Genomic DNA, 14,022 nt, shown 5'->3' with positions numbered 1-14,022 from the left:
TAGTAGAATGTGTAAACACCGGGGCAAGAGGGTCGTGAGTCAACTGTTGCCTTCCAAAACTTGCTTTTTTTTTTTTTTTTTTAGCTCTCCCTGGGTGGTTCCCTATCTTGCAAATCCTCATTGCACACAGACAGTGAGTGTTGTTGTGTTGCCTGTGGTCTCTTACTGATCAGCTTTCCTGTTGCTGCAGAGCAACTGTGAGCCGTGAGATAAGGACATTGAGAGCACATGCTCGCGTAGCCCAGAGGGAAAGGAGGTGAAGAAGGAGGGAGGAAGGGCAGACAACCCGAGTCACAGAAATATTCATTTGAAGGGCGTGAAGTTGATTAATTAGGAGAAATAAGAAAGGGAGGGCTGCGTTCTGGTCGAGGGCTGCTCGAGTGGAAGCGTGTGTGTGGGGGTGTCTTCGGCAGACCTGAAAGGACCCCGGCGCATGCACGGATTAAAGAGACCTGCATAAATCTCGAGAACAAAGTCGAGGGGGGGAGTGGAAGGATTTGAAGCATCCGAGGCCTGAGGATCCGAGAGCGGGATATGCATGTTGATGCACTTTGACTCGGCTGGCATGCGGGCGAGCGGGACCAAAGGGAGGATCGGGGCCTTGTTATTTGATCCGCCGCTCGAGTCCAAGTCGAGGGTAGGTAGTTGGGGGCGCTCGCGCGAGACGGGACGGACATTTTGAAGCGGAGCCTGGGGCGGTGATGACTCAGAAGAAACTGACGCGACAGCTGACGTTATGGGACGGTTCGGAGGGGCCACCTCCGGCCGACTCGATCACCTCGCCCGTGTCGCCGGGCGAACATTCCCGCGGACCCACAGGATCCACCTTGTTCCGCCGACTGAAACTGAACCGAAGCATTCAGGAAGTCAGACGTTTATCTCAGAGTCACTGCAGGTACATTAAAGCTTCTGCGGAGTGCCTTTATTTCTTTAAAACTTCGGATGGCTTTCTACTCACTGAAAGTTGTGGATGTCGGGCTCCGGGAGAATTTTAAGAACAAACACTTTTATAGCCAGTTAAGGGACGCTGTCACATCTCTTTTTTTTTTTTTTTTTCACACATGCCGGGGGACTGCGACGTTTTATCCTGTCACATCTCGGTGTCACTATAAAACGAGATCACATTCATGTTTCTGTCTTCTTCCTAAAGCTTCGATTCGGAAAATGGCCCGTCGCCGGGACGAAGTCCGATGGATTCGCAGGCGAGTCCTGGGTTGGTGCTGCACCCTTCTTTCCCTCAGAGCCAACGCAGGGAGTCCTTCCTGTACCGCTCCGACTCCGACTACGACACATCCCCCAAAACTATGTCACGCAACTCCTCCATCAACAGTGAGGGGTGAGTGAGCAGACTACAACCTGGATCCAGCACAACTCAATCAATGCCAGCCCAATTAAAATTGACGTCTATAGCCGTCATTGGTAGTGAATGAGTGTTAGGACTCAGTTGCGAGAACATTTTTTTTGAGCAGTTGTCATTCACAGGCATGCTGAAGACATGATCGTCACCCCTTTCGCTCAGGTATTTTGACGACTGTTCAACAGCATGCCAATTATTGTCGGTACGTTGCTTAATTGTGCACCCCCCCCCCCCCCACCAGGTGTTGGCCAGCCTACGATCTGTAAGAAGCAACTTCACCATCCTCGCCAATGTCACCACACCCACTAACAAGTCAGTATCATTTTGTGTTTGATGCTCCTCCGCTTCAGTTGCTGCTGGCACACATTTCTATCCTGGCGTTTGGTTAACGACATGGTCAATAACTCTATAAAGGATGCCTTTTTTTTTTGCGATGCAGTAGAATCGAGCCGATTGTTTTTGGCAGGCCCTCAAGCGCATCAATATGATATAAAAGAAAAAGCATTGCAGCAGAATGATCAGCATTCTATAATTACGCACTGTGTCCTGAAAAAGCCTCCCGCCTCGCAGCTTATCTGGAAAAAAACAGTATGGTTCACATTTTTTACTTTTTGGAATATTGCACTCATATGATATTTTTGGTTGTATTTTGGGGTGGCACACTTTAATAACTATCCAGAAATTCAGTCGTTTTGTAGGTACGTAGATATGACTTATATTCATGAAACTATTTGGAAACCATGGTGAGTGTCAAAATGATTTTGTTGAACTCATAGTGAAAGGATATCAAGGATCGACAGAGGGCAGCAGCGTGCCATTCCGCTTTTGATGTAATGATGCGTTTGTCCACAGGAGGTCGCCCGTCACAAGTCAACCGACCGTTCCCCAAGCAACCCTTTCTGGTAAGGATGAATATTTTATCAAAGATTATTTACACAGATGAATAATAATAAAACATTGTATAGCTAATAATAATTACATTGACATATAATAGTCATCAAAATAAGAAGAACACAAATAATATAAAGTTAAAATGAAAATACTTCATGATAATGGCTTAAAAAGAATGACAAATAAATGAATAAATAAATAAATGATCAATATTTTTTATGTAGAAATTAAGTAGCAATTGGCCTCCTGAAAAGTTCGTCCATTTATATGCAGTCAATATTTGGTTGACATGAATTATGGAAGCAATCAGCTTTCCACAATATAATAATTTTCTGAGGTATATTTGTTGAAATGGTTTCAAAGTGAGTATGTTTCCTTGCTCCTACCTCAGAGGAGACATACCAGCAGATGGCCCGGGAAACACTGGAAGAGTTGGACTGGTGTCTGGACCAGCTGGAGACCATTCAGACCCACCGCTCTGTCAGCGAGATGGCCTCCAACAAGGTGCATAAGCATGACACCAAACAAACTCGCATTTATTTCCATAGCGCATGTATTTATTGGATACTCACTTTACCTTCTGGGTTAGTCAGGCCAGTTGTGTAATGTTTCTCAATCTCTATTGAGCCGAGGCACATCTTTTTACGTAATAAAAATGTGATGGGCTACGTACCCAGCCGTGGGAGAGCATTTAATTGTTCCGCCTGTCACTTTGCATCAGTGGATGGTAATTGTGTGGCAGAAAGCGTCTTGTGCTTTACTACGTCCTCATGGCAGCGTGACTACGCAGCGTCTTGAGTGTGCACACGCTGGGCAAGGACTAGTGGTGGTCTGTGGGTGGTGAGCACATGAGTGTGTGTGTGGAAATGAAGGGGGAGGGGCCGAGAGGGGGGGGGGGTCGTGGTCCTGATGCTGATGTCTCCGCTGTAACCTTGGTTGCTATCGAACAGCAGCAGGCTCTGCCTCTGCCTTTTCCTCATTGGTTGGCCATGCAAACCGCAAGCCATGTGGTCCGGGCGGGATCCAATGACATGGCGGGCAACGCTCTTGTAGTAGTGATCCATCTTAAAGCGGCAGACGCCGTTTGTTCTGTTGAACGTTGTCCCTTCTGCTTTTCATCATTTGAACATGCTGAGATTCAGTCGGGTGTGTTTTTGGTGAACGTTTTAGTGTGAAAACCTCTCATGGAGAATTTGTACTGCAACCAACCTGCAGAGATCCAACATGGAGACACTTGATGGCTGTATTCCCACTCAGTCTCTCACTCTCACACACGCACACGCACATATTCTCGACAGACATACATGCCGTCTGGCCGCGCAGGCGCACTGGGGCCGCCATCAGAAGCCAGCGGGCGCAGGCACGCACGTGCATGCGCGTGCAGCCACAACGCCTGATTAGCTTGCGAGAGTCGTCTACGACATCCCGGCAAAAAAGAGGCGCCACGGGCGACAGCATCCGAAGAGGAGGAGGAGGAGCAGCTGGCTAAGGCGGCGGGGATCGCTCTACGGCATCCCGTGGGCTCGGACTCACACGGAGCGGGACGTCGGACTCAGCTGGGGACAGACGGGGCCGATCCACCGATACGAGGACTGGGCTGGCCCTCTTGGGGGAGGGGCGGTCGACGCACGGAGAAGGAGCCTGTTTTTCCAGACGGCGATTATAAGAAACTGGCCCAGATTCCGTTTCCCCATCATTTTGCCGTCGTCCCCCATGTTGTCGATCCTCCCGTCGTTCGATACTCGGGTCGTCCCGCGGCGCTGCTGTCATCGTCCGCCCCTCTCGTTTGCTTCCGTCGTCTAACTGTCCTATTTTTTTTTTTACTGTCGGTCGAGCATCCCTCGTCCTGCCCGTCTCTCCCACGTCGGCCTCATCTTCCTCTGCAGGCTCGTCTCGGTGCCCTTCAGACGCTCCCGCTCTGTTTACCTCAATCTTGCCTCTCTCCTTTCGCATCTCCCTTGACCCTGCGCCGGCTCTACATTCGGGTCAGCCGGATCACCAGATAGGATGAGATGTAGTCTCCACAGTTTCCAGATCCAGGGGGGGCTCCTGGGCCCCGCGTCGTTAGCTCGCAAGCGAGGCTGGACTCTAGGCCGAGCGGGCGGGCCACTTTGGGGTGCTGCATGTAGGCCAGGCTAGTCGGCCCCCTTCCCTCGTTCCCCTCCCCCTCGCCCCCGTTCCTTCACCCCCCACTCGGGGCAGCCTTCACTCTGGAGTGCCCTGGCCTCTCCCCGCGCGCCCTGACGACACCCTCATGCCAATGGGGCACCTGCAGTGCTCCCACCCCGCTCCACTACCGCACCACCTGCCTGTGCCACCGGCCCAAGCCTCCTGTCACCCTCAACATGGGTGTGGTGGAGGCCATTGACCCCACACCGTCACCCTGTCCCTCGCCTGTACCGGGGGGCTACCGGCTGCCCCGCTCCTCCAGCTACAGCTCGCTGCAGGGGAGGGCAGGGGCAGAGCTGGACCTTGGTGAGGCGGCCGGAGGGGTCCTGGAGGGGGGTGGGACGACGGCGCAGCGTAGGACCCCCTTGGTGGACCTGTTCTGCGAGACCTGCTCCAGGCCCTGGCTCATCGGCTGGTGGGACCAGGTAGGGCTCGCAGAGTTTGACAAACGAGGCCTGGCAGTGGCCATCTTAGATTGCTGGAATGGTCAAGTGTCCCAAACTAGCATGCATTAGAAACTCCTCTCGTTAGCATTTGTGATTTGGAGTAGTTTTAGCGCATTCACAGCAAGAGAAGACTCTTTGTTGATGTTTTTTTTTTTTTGCTGAGTTTGTTTCTCCAAACGTCACTGCTTTGCGTGGTCTGCCATTTTAGAGCCGACAGAAGTGTGGTGGGTCCTTGAAGTATTTTGAACAATGACAAAGTTTGCTCGATGCATTAATTCCTTACTGTATGAGATTTTATTACTGGTTATGAGTAGGTTAATCTTAAAATAAGATTTTGGTTTTGGTTTAGTTCGTGTAAATACACTTGTCTCAAGAAATCTGTTTATTTGGCAGATCATTTTCTTGTATTTTGAAACCTGGTTCTATTGTTGTATTGGACTCTTCATTTTTCAGGCTCACATTGGTGCCTATTTCCATTTTTGTCCCAAATCTAAGATGAACACAGTTGTCAGGAAAATACAGTGTTGAATTAAAGCCTGAGAGGAAAGACACAATGGGCCACCGTGGCCTGCACTCGTGTCGCCTTTGAGCACGTGTGTGTGTCATGTCTTTGCAGCGCTGGCTTCATTAGTCAGTGTCATAGGAAGTGTTGTTTGTCCTGGCGCCGGGCGAGTGTCGGTTGGCAGCTATGACTCAGCATTACAGCATCGGCGTGAAGGAAAAGGCGACAAGGAGAGTGACACGGTTTGGGGGCCGCGAGTACCACTACGCGTGGACTCCCTGATCCCGCCCGACAGCATGTCAGAGCATCTCCTTTTGAGGCCGAGGAGAACAGTGAATGATGGTAAATAAAATGGCAGGAGGGTACACGGATTTGTTTTTAGGCCGTGGTCCTGTTTTAGGAGAGGCGGAAAGGAAAGGAAGATGGAAGGAGCGTGTCGTCACTTGACCTTGGTAAAAGTCAGAGACACCTGCCTACTCCTTTTCGAATTGTCACCCAAGCAAGGCGCCGCGCTCACGTCAAGCTCAAGTGAGTGGCTGCGAGGAAAGAGTTGCCACGGCAACCGTTCGCTCGGGTTGCCTAAGAGATTGTTATGTGTGAGGGATCGGTCAGTAGGACATCGCATTGTGCCTTGGCCATTCAGACATGCTGCTTTTACCTCCCCGAGAATGAAACAAGCTTGCTTGATTTGCAAACATCTTTGAGGAAAAACAAAAGGGAGTCAGATTTATTTTGCAGAACATCGCTACATGGCCATCATCATGGACAGCATTGTGGTGTGAGAAAAAAAAAAAAAAAGAAGTGTCATGAATCATAATTGGTTTTCTCACCTTTTGTGAAGAAGGACGAATTGATCATCAATGATAAGTGAATTCAACTCGTGACTCAAAAGAAGCACGCTCTTTGAAGTATTTTAATTTGATTTAATGTCGCACTCAATGCACTCGGGAATCCAAATTGGAATCTTTACCAAGATGTCGTGAAACAACAATAATTTGTCTTTTATTTGTCTTCATTTGTGTCGACGTTGTGTGGCACTTTGAGTGATTATGTAACAAAAAACAACAACGCTGTAATCAAGATTAATTTGATGCACATTGAAATCACGATTATTCATTTATTTCCAAACAAAAGCCAACCCAACCCAACCCTAGTATGACTTATTCACGTGATGTACTATGTAAGCAAACAAAATTTGTGTTTGTACTCTGTAGTTCAAGAGGATGCTGAACAGAGAGTTGTCCCATTTGTCAGAGATGAGTCGCTCAGGGAACCAGGTGTCCGAATACATCTCCACGACCTTTCTAGGTAAGCCGAACCCCACGACAAACTATTTGCCTCCCACCCGCCGCCATATCTGAACTGAAATCCCTCCGAGCAGATAAGCAGAACGAGGTGGAGATCCCGTCCCCGACTTTGAGGGAGCGGGACAAGCCCATGTGTCACATCAGCGGCGTGAAGAAACTCACGCACAGTTCCAGCCTTTCAAACTCCACCTTGCCTCGCTTTGGCGTCAAGACAGAACATGAGGATGCGTTAGCTAGAGTGAGTGCAAACAAACAATTTCTGTAGTTATCGTCAGAAAAGTTTCATTTTATTTCCTGCCTGCAATCTGTGCTATATCCTCAGGAGCTGAATGACTTGAACAAGTGGGGCCTTAATATCTTTCGTGTGGCAGAGTTCTCGAACAACAGACCCCTGAGCTGCATTATGTTTGCCATCTTCCAGGTGAGGGAGTCGACCCACTAACGCAAGAGTGCTTAATTGCTTGGCAGGCTTCATTTTTGCTGACTTAAAACCAGCGGCGAGCGAAATGCTAGCAGAAACAATGACCTACATTTACGCCCTAAATTCAAACTTTTGTTTCATAAAAAAATAATAATAACAAAAATATATATATATAAATATAAATAATATAACTAAATATTAATATTAATACATATATAAATATAAATAAAACATAATGGACTTTTGGGAATACATTAAGAATGTATTCCCAAACATCCATTATATTTTTTGGGGGGGTCCAATTAGATTTCTGTGTCCTGATGTTACCAAATTGTTTTGCTAATGAGATCGTTTTAACCAAAAGTTGTCCTGAAAGGGCCTAAATGACTTTTTATTTGTGTAATCTATATATTTGAGTAAAAGAACACCACACTGTAAGAAAACATCTGTAGTATGTAGCCTAATATTGAATATTTGGTTACTGTGGAGCAACTGCTATCTTCCTTAGCATTAGCTTAAAAGATAACACTAATTGTCACATAACCAAAACAGACAAGAGAAACTCATAACTTGCCTAACCCTAACCCGACAATAGGCAACACAGGTCAACAACGATAATGATTTATGAGCACTGGCTTCTTCCCGGCCGCAGGAGCGAGATCTACTGAAGACCTTTCGCATCCCAGTGGATACGTTTGTCACCTACGTGATGACGCTGGAGGACCATTACCATGCCAACGTGGCCTACCACAACAGCCTCCACGCCGCAGATGTCACTCAGTCCACACACGTACTGCTGTCTACGCCGGCTCTAGATGTAAATGTTGCCAAATGTTTAGTTTGTCAAGTATTATGTAAATATTTGAGGTGGATACTAATGTGTTATTTCTCTGGCAGGCTGTGTTCACTGATCTAGAGATCTTGGCCGCGTTATTTGCGGCCGCCATCCATGATGTCGACCATCCGGGAGTGTCCAACCAGTTCCTCATAAATACCAGTGAGTAGAGACACATGACAAGACAGATGGCACAACAATGCAATTTTCATTTTCGTCAGTTTTGAGTGAAAAAAATAAAGTTAGTTTTACTAATGGAGTTACTCGTTACACCCCGCAGACTCGGAACTTGCACTGATGTACAACGACGAGTCGGTTCTGGAAAACCATCACCTGGCTGTGGGCTTCAAGCTGCTCCACGAGGACAACTGTGACATCTTCCAGAACCTTAGCAAGAGGCAGAGACAGAGCCTGAGGAAACTTGTCATTGATATGGTGACTTTTCATACCTTCAACTCTCATGACCCCCCCCCCCCCCCCCCATCATCACCCTTGTTAATACTAATAAATGAAAATGTGTCTATGCAGGTTTTAGCAACAGATATGTCCAAACACATGAGCCTGCTGGCAGACCTCAAGACGATGGTGGAAACCAAGAAAGTGACGAGCTCGGGTGTTCTGCTGCTGGACCACTACACCGATCGGATACAGGTGAGAAATGAAGGTGGGCCAGGGGCAGAGCTAAATTGTATGCTCTCCTGTCCCCCCACTGGCCACCCCTACATCTAGGGGAATATTTTGATAGAAATTTGTGAGTAATTTTATTTCAAGAATGTTAATGACTTCCTGGACTTTAATAAGAGAAGACAAAAAAAGGGCCAATCTTTTAAAGGGTCTTTTATAATCTTTTTCAGCCAGAAGATTCTAGACATCTGCGAGGTCCTGATCCTGTTCCCTGTAGTACATTTTCAATTTGGAATTTGATCTACTTTGTCATCATATTGCCGGGCAACACTTTAATGAAAGACCGAGCCGCTCGTTATTGTCTGCACGGAGCTCGAGGGAGCGTGACATCTTAACCTGGAGGCGGCAAGCGGCCGTGCACGCACGCATTTGACCCCAGTTGACTCACAGCGTCGTGGGGAGATAACGAATCAGCGTCTCAAAGCAAACAACTCCAGCATGCATTTTTAATCCGACATCCCGTCTCCACGCAGAAGTAGATTTTTGACCACCTCCAAAGTAGGTCAACCGATTAGTGTTGTGTGTGTCCAATGTTACACAATTAGATCCTCGTTCTCCGGTGTGGGTCGTCTAAAAGTGATTTGTAAAGTCATTAAAGGTGATTTATTTTGGAAAAAGGCAGCAAAGTGGGTCAGCGGTCAGGACTTGGGTAGTTTCCATCTTCGCCGGGGCCTTGATGAGTTGTTGAAAAACAGGCAGATGACATCTAGTGACACCCTTTGAGTTGTTTATTCAAGCGGGTGACTCACACACTAATTGATCTCTAAACGGCATCTGCGACTGTGTCCGTGCAGGTTTTGAGGAACATGGTGCACTGCGCTGACCTGAGCAATCCAACCAAGCCTCTGGCAGTGTACCGACAATGGACGGAGAGAATCATGGAGGAGTTCTTCAGGCAAGGTGACAAGGAGAGGGAACGAGGAATGGAGATCAGCCCCATGTGTGACAAGCACACCGCCTCGGTGGAAAAGAGTCAGGTAAAGTCAGATCCAGTTGTTCGTGCGTGGGTTCGGATCTCAGCACCACTGGGCAGCTGGTAGACGCTGGGCGTGCTGGGGTGGTTTGCTAAAAACGGTACTGAACAGAGAATGAGCTGCCATCTGGGAAGGCAGTAGTCATCCTCCCACGTTGTTAATGCTAATTTGTTATGGAGTCCAACAGAGAAGCTTTATTCATTCAGAAGCTGCTAAAAAGTCTTAAAAAAAAGAAAAATTTCAAGGCCCATGCTGAGACGACTGGTGGCGCTATACAATTTTCGGATTAAAAACATCCCTGAATTGTTTATGAGAAGATTTAACATGAGTTTCTCTAGCCGTCTTGTAGTTAGCTAGCTAGCTAGTTTGCTTTTGATAGCATAGTGGAACCGCGGGGCAAAAATAATCCACTGAATACACTCGCAGCTTCCGTCAAGGAGCTCTAAAGCGACCACGCTGGCAAACTATTTGGGTTGTTGGCAAAGCTAGCTAGCTAGCTAACCGCACGATGCAATATGTTTTTCTATACTGAGGGAAATGATGACTTATGTCGGACTAAACCGGCCTAAACAACATGTATCCTCTCGACCGTGTAGGTTGGCTTTATCGACTACATCGTCCATCCTCTGTGGGAGACCTGGGGGGACCTGGTGCACCCCGACGCCCAGGACATCTTGGACACTCTGGAGGACAACAGGGACTGGTACCAGAGTACCATCCCGCAGAGCCCGTCGCCTCCTCCCGTGTGCCATGACAAGGAGCTCAACGCCTGCGCGGACAAGTTCCAGTTCGAGCTCACCCTCGACGACGGTTCTCAGGCCGAGTGCGACGAGGGCGAGGCCCCGGCGTGCCCAAACCACGTGGAGCGAGATGGCGACGAGCGGGACAAAGGGGACGAGGGGGAGGACGTCCTGGCCGAAGAAGAGGAGGAAGAGGAGGAGAACGAGGACATCATCGAGGAGGAGGAGGACGACGAGGAGGTGGCGATGGAGGAGGAGGAGGAGCAAGTCGAGGAGCTGAAAGACGAGCCGGAGACCGAATCCAAGAAGGAGAGACTTTCCGACACCAGTCCTGTAGAGGAAGAGGAGGATTCCTCTTCGCAAGCCGACGATACATGAGTGCGGGCGGCTCTTGCGTCTCGGAGCCCTCTTCACTTGCACATGTGATCTGTTTTCATCCTTTCACGAGGCTAAAACCGAGAACAAGAACATTCATAATAAGAACCGCAGTGACTAAACAGACCTTTAAATCTATTTTTAAAAAAAAAAGGGAATCAAGAGTTCATCACACAGCAACTGTAGATGCAAAGAAGTGAGCGTTGGACAACATGGTGTAGCACTCTGGGACGGGAATGCACACAGATAAACACACACTCGGTCGTTTTCAATGCGGTGTGCGCACACGCGCATATATGCAGAATAATTGAGCTTCGCAGCCCCCCCCCCCCCTCCCTCCCCCTTGGGCTGCTGTTTTCCTGCAAACACACACTTGACTGTATGTTTGTATGTGTGCATTTACACAAGGGATCGCTAACAATGATTTGTTTCTTGTTTTGTTTTGTTTTGTTTTGGAAAAAGCCATCTCTCAATGGAGTGTTTAGTCCCTTTTAGCGATTCATGTTCAGTAGAATCCCAACAGGAACTGTTCTCCTCAGCAAAGCGAGCAACTTTAATTTTTTATTTTCCATTTCTGTCGGAAAAGAAAAATGAAGAAGTTGGACGTCACTGAGGGAAATATGGATGTCCAGACGCCCCGGGTACCGTACCCCTTTACGAGAAGATGGCTCTGTGCCTTTCTGACTCACCGGCCTCCCGAATGGAGAGCAGCGGTGAAGCAATGCATTGTGGGACAGAAGTTGTGCGTGCGCGCGTGTGCTTTTTTTGTTGTTGTTGTTCTCACTTTTGATTGTCTCCTTCGTGGAAGCTACTGTCCATGCTTTTGTGGTGTGTCTGTGGTGACATGTTTTCAGCTGTCAAGTCTTCCTTTGTTGCTCTTCTGCTGGTATAACAGAGCAATCACAATTAACAACCCCCCCCCGAGCAATCACAATTAACCCCCTCACCCCCCCCTCCCGCCAACTCTCATTTCTTTCCTACTATATATAAGCCATGCGATGCTTCGGTGCATACGTTTTTTGCCTTTATTTTCTATTTAACAGTGGGAGGAAGACGGGGTTGGATTGTTATGCCATCAGCGGATCAATTTTGCACCGCGCCCGCTCGCACTGTGTTCAAGTCCTCATACAATGATCACCAAAGTTGATGAGTTAAGGATTATGGGAAAAGGAATTCAGGAATGTTGGTCTGGAAATCCCTTGTAGTTTTTATTTTTATGTCAGACCACTTCACGTACATGCCCACTTTACCTTATTCATTAGGGAGTCAAGCTAATTCCATAGAGGTGGTCACTGCTAAAAGGTCTATTGTGCTTATTATGTTTTTTTGCCTTAATGTCGGAAGCAGGATTTATAGATGCCGCGATACGTAGAGGAGGAAATACATCCTACGATAGTTATGTTTTGTCGATATACTTGTTTCAATACATTGGTCAGTTATTTACAGTATGTTGTGGCTGTGCTCTGACCAATACGAAGAATGTTTTTGTTGTTGAAATCACTACCTTGCAGCTACCACGTATATGGAATTATTATATTGTGTATTTGTGAGCATTTAAGATTTACATTTACATTTACACCTTTTTTGATAATCGGGCTGAAATGAGCTTGGTCCCCCCAAACAGGATAAAAATGACAAGAGTTAGCCTCCGCAATGCAGTTGCCATAGAAGCTAACCATTAGCTTCTTCAGTTTATTTCTTCTTTGTATTTTCCGTCAGACTGGATGCCCGTCACGTGTGGATGTTTCTGACATTTTAATAATTAGTCAGCCCGTTTGTACCCTGCTTTTGAATGACTTCATCATGGTTGCGCGACAGTTTGAAAAAAATAAGGCCTAAAATGATGTTCAATGTATCGTTGCCCACTTTGTTTTTTTTTTTTAAAACTAGCGTCGTTTTCACAGGGTAAAAAGCAAAAGATGGTGAAAGGTGGTGAGAGAGCAGGTTCTGCAGGTCAGAAACCAAGCTCTTTCTTCTGTGTGAGTGTAACCATGGGAATATGGAGAAACAAGCATTAACACAACATTCCCATACAGTATGCACTGGCCTGTTCACTTCAAGTAAAAGTAATAGTTTTCTTTGGGTGGCTTCTTCTTGTGATGTCATATAACTATAAAAAAAAGTTACTATTTAATTGCCATACAAACACGATACTGTAGCAAATTGTTTCTTATTAATAAGGTTATTCAGTGGATTGATTGCTGCCATTCTTTTTAAAAATGACGAAAAAGAAAACCGCGGGAAGTCTGTTTTCTTTGAACAGTTTGTGTACAGTTTATTTTTATATCATTCCGGTGGCTGGTGGGAGGGACAAATAAAAAGAAGAATCACATAGGTGTAAGCATAATCACTCTTGTATATAATGTATATTGCATTGTAAATGATTGAACAATACAAACACACTGCAGGCCACAATCTTCACCTCTTCAGTATGTTCTTGTTTGCCTGTACCCTCACCTCTTTGTTGTTCAAATATACGTGTACCAGCACTTTATTTCACCAGGCTCGGAGGCAGAGTTTCAAGTTGTGTGTGTTTGTGTGAGTGTGAGTGTGTGGTCTGACCTGGGTCGGGGTTTCACCATTAATTCTGCAATTGTACTGGGCCAAATCACAAACCCTCAATGTAGAGTCAAAACAAGCCATTCGCTCATCGAACCCGCCGCGTCAGAATGAATTAATTTGACATGTAAAGTCATAATTCGAGCGGCTATATTGTAGTCACACAATATGTGACGCGTATATAGATAATAAGTGTGTCTTTACCTATCACCTCCTCTTGTTTCTTAGTAACTTTAACTAATAGCCTGCTTGTCAGGTTGGAGGGATGCAGACTGACTCCCTCAAAAGAGTATTTTTGTTAGCTTTAATTCACGTGTGTGACTGTGTGCGAGTGGGTTTGTGTATGTGTGTCTGTGTGTTTCCACTAAAGGGGTAGAAATTATATAAGGGGGTACAAAATAACACGAAATGATTGTAATATTTGTAAATTATCTCGCTGTAACATGCAAAACGTGTCCGGTTATTTTTTATTGTTATTTTTATGAAAGTTTTTTTCCCTCTTAAAAGAGCCGAGGTGTCATTTTGTGAATAAACACATTTATTAAGCAAATACCTATATATAAATAAAAAAAATGACAGTATATCAGTATATATTTTTTTTTATTTCACTGTTCAGTACTGTAAAGTGTGTTAGAAATACAATAAAGGTCGATTTTTATATTACATGGTACCTTTGAATGGAAATTTCTTGAATCTTTTGGGTACGTACAGTAAATACAAATACATTATATTGTAGTTTATATTATGTATTATAATATTAGG

At 46.3% G+C, this 14,022-nt stretch overlaps 1 protein-coding gene across 1 annotated transcript; it reads left to right on the top strand.

Moving 5' to 3' along the window:
• The first annotated feature begins 133 nt into the window (after window positions 1-133).
• pde4a (phosphodiesterase 4A, cAMP-specific) lies at window positions 134-13,913 on the top strand. Its single transcript, XM_085933477.1, has 15 exons — window positions 134-895; window positions 1,151-1,336; window positions 1,483-1,519; window positions 1,599-1,669; window positions 2,210-2,259; window positions 2,640-2,752; window positions 6,580-6,673; window positions 6,747-6,910; window positions 6,995-7,093; window positions 7,746-7,910; window positions 7,991-8,090; window positions 8,209-8,363; window positions 8,457-8,579; window positions 9,407-9,589; window positions 10,183-13,913. Exons 1-15 carry the CDS (start codon window positions 702-704, stop codon window positions 10,702-10,704), a joined length of 2,256 nt encoding a protein of 751 aa, XP_085789603.1. The 5' UTR covers window positions 134-701; the 3' UTR covers window positions 10,705-13,913.
• The last annotated feature ends 109 nt before the right edge of the window (window positions 13,914-14,022 follow it).

This window comes from Syngnathus leptorhynchus, chromosome 16 (genome assembly GCF_054491065.1).
Source record: "Syngnathus leptorhynchus isolate UIUO chromosome 16, UIUO_Slep, whole genome shotgun sequence".
NCBI classification, from domain to species: domain Eukaryota; kingdom Metazoa; phylum Chordata; class Actinopteri; order Syngnathiformes; family Syngnathidae; genus Syngnathus; species Syngnathus leptorhynchus.
The sequence above is the reverse complement of the archived record's forward strand: the minus strand, read 5'-3'. Positions and strand labels throughout refer to the sequence as shown.

Excerpts from the sequence above, each read along its gene's own strand:
- pde4a (XM_085933477.1), top strand. The coding sequence starts at position 702 with ATGACTCAGAAGAAACTGACGCGACAGCTGACGTTATGGGACGGTTCG. Across the intron at positions 1,337-1,482 it reads TCCTCCATCAACAGTGAGGG|GCATGCTGAAGACATGATCG; the intron begins GTGAGTGAGCAG and ends TGTCATTCACAG. Across the intron at positions 1,520-1,598 it reads TCGTCACCCCTTTCGCTCAG|GTGTTGGCCAGCCTACGATC; the intron begins GTATTTTGACGA and ends CCCCCCCACCAG.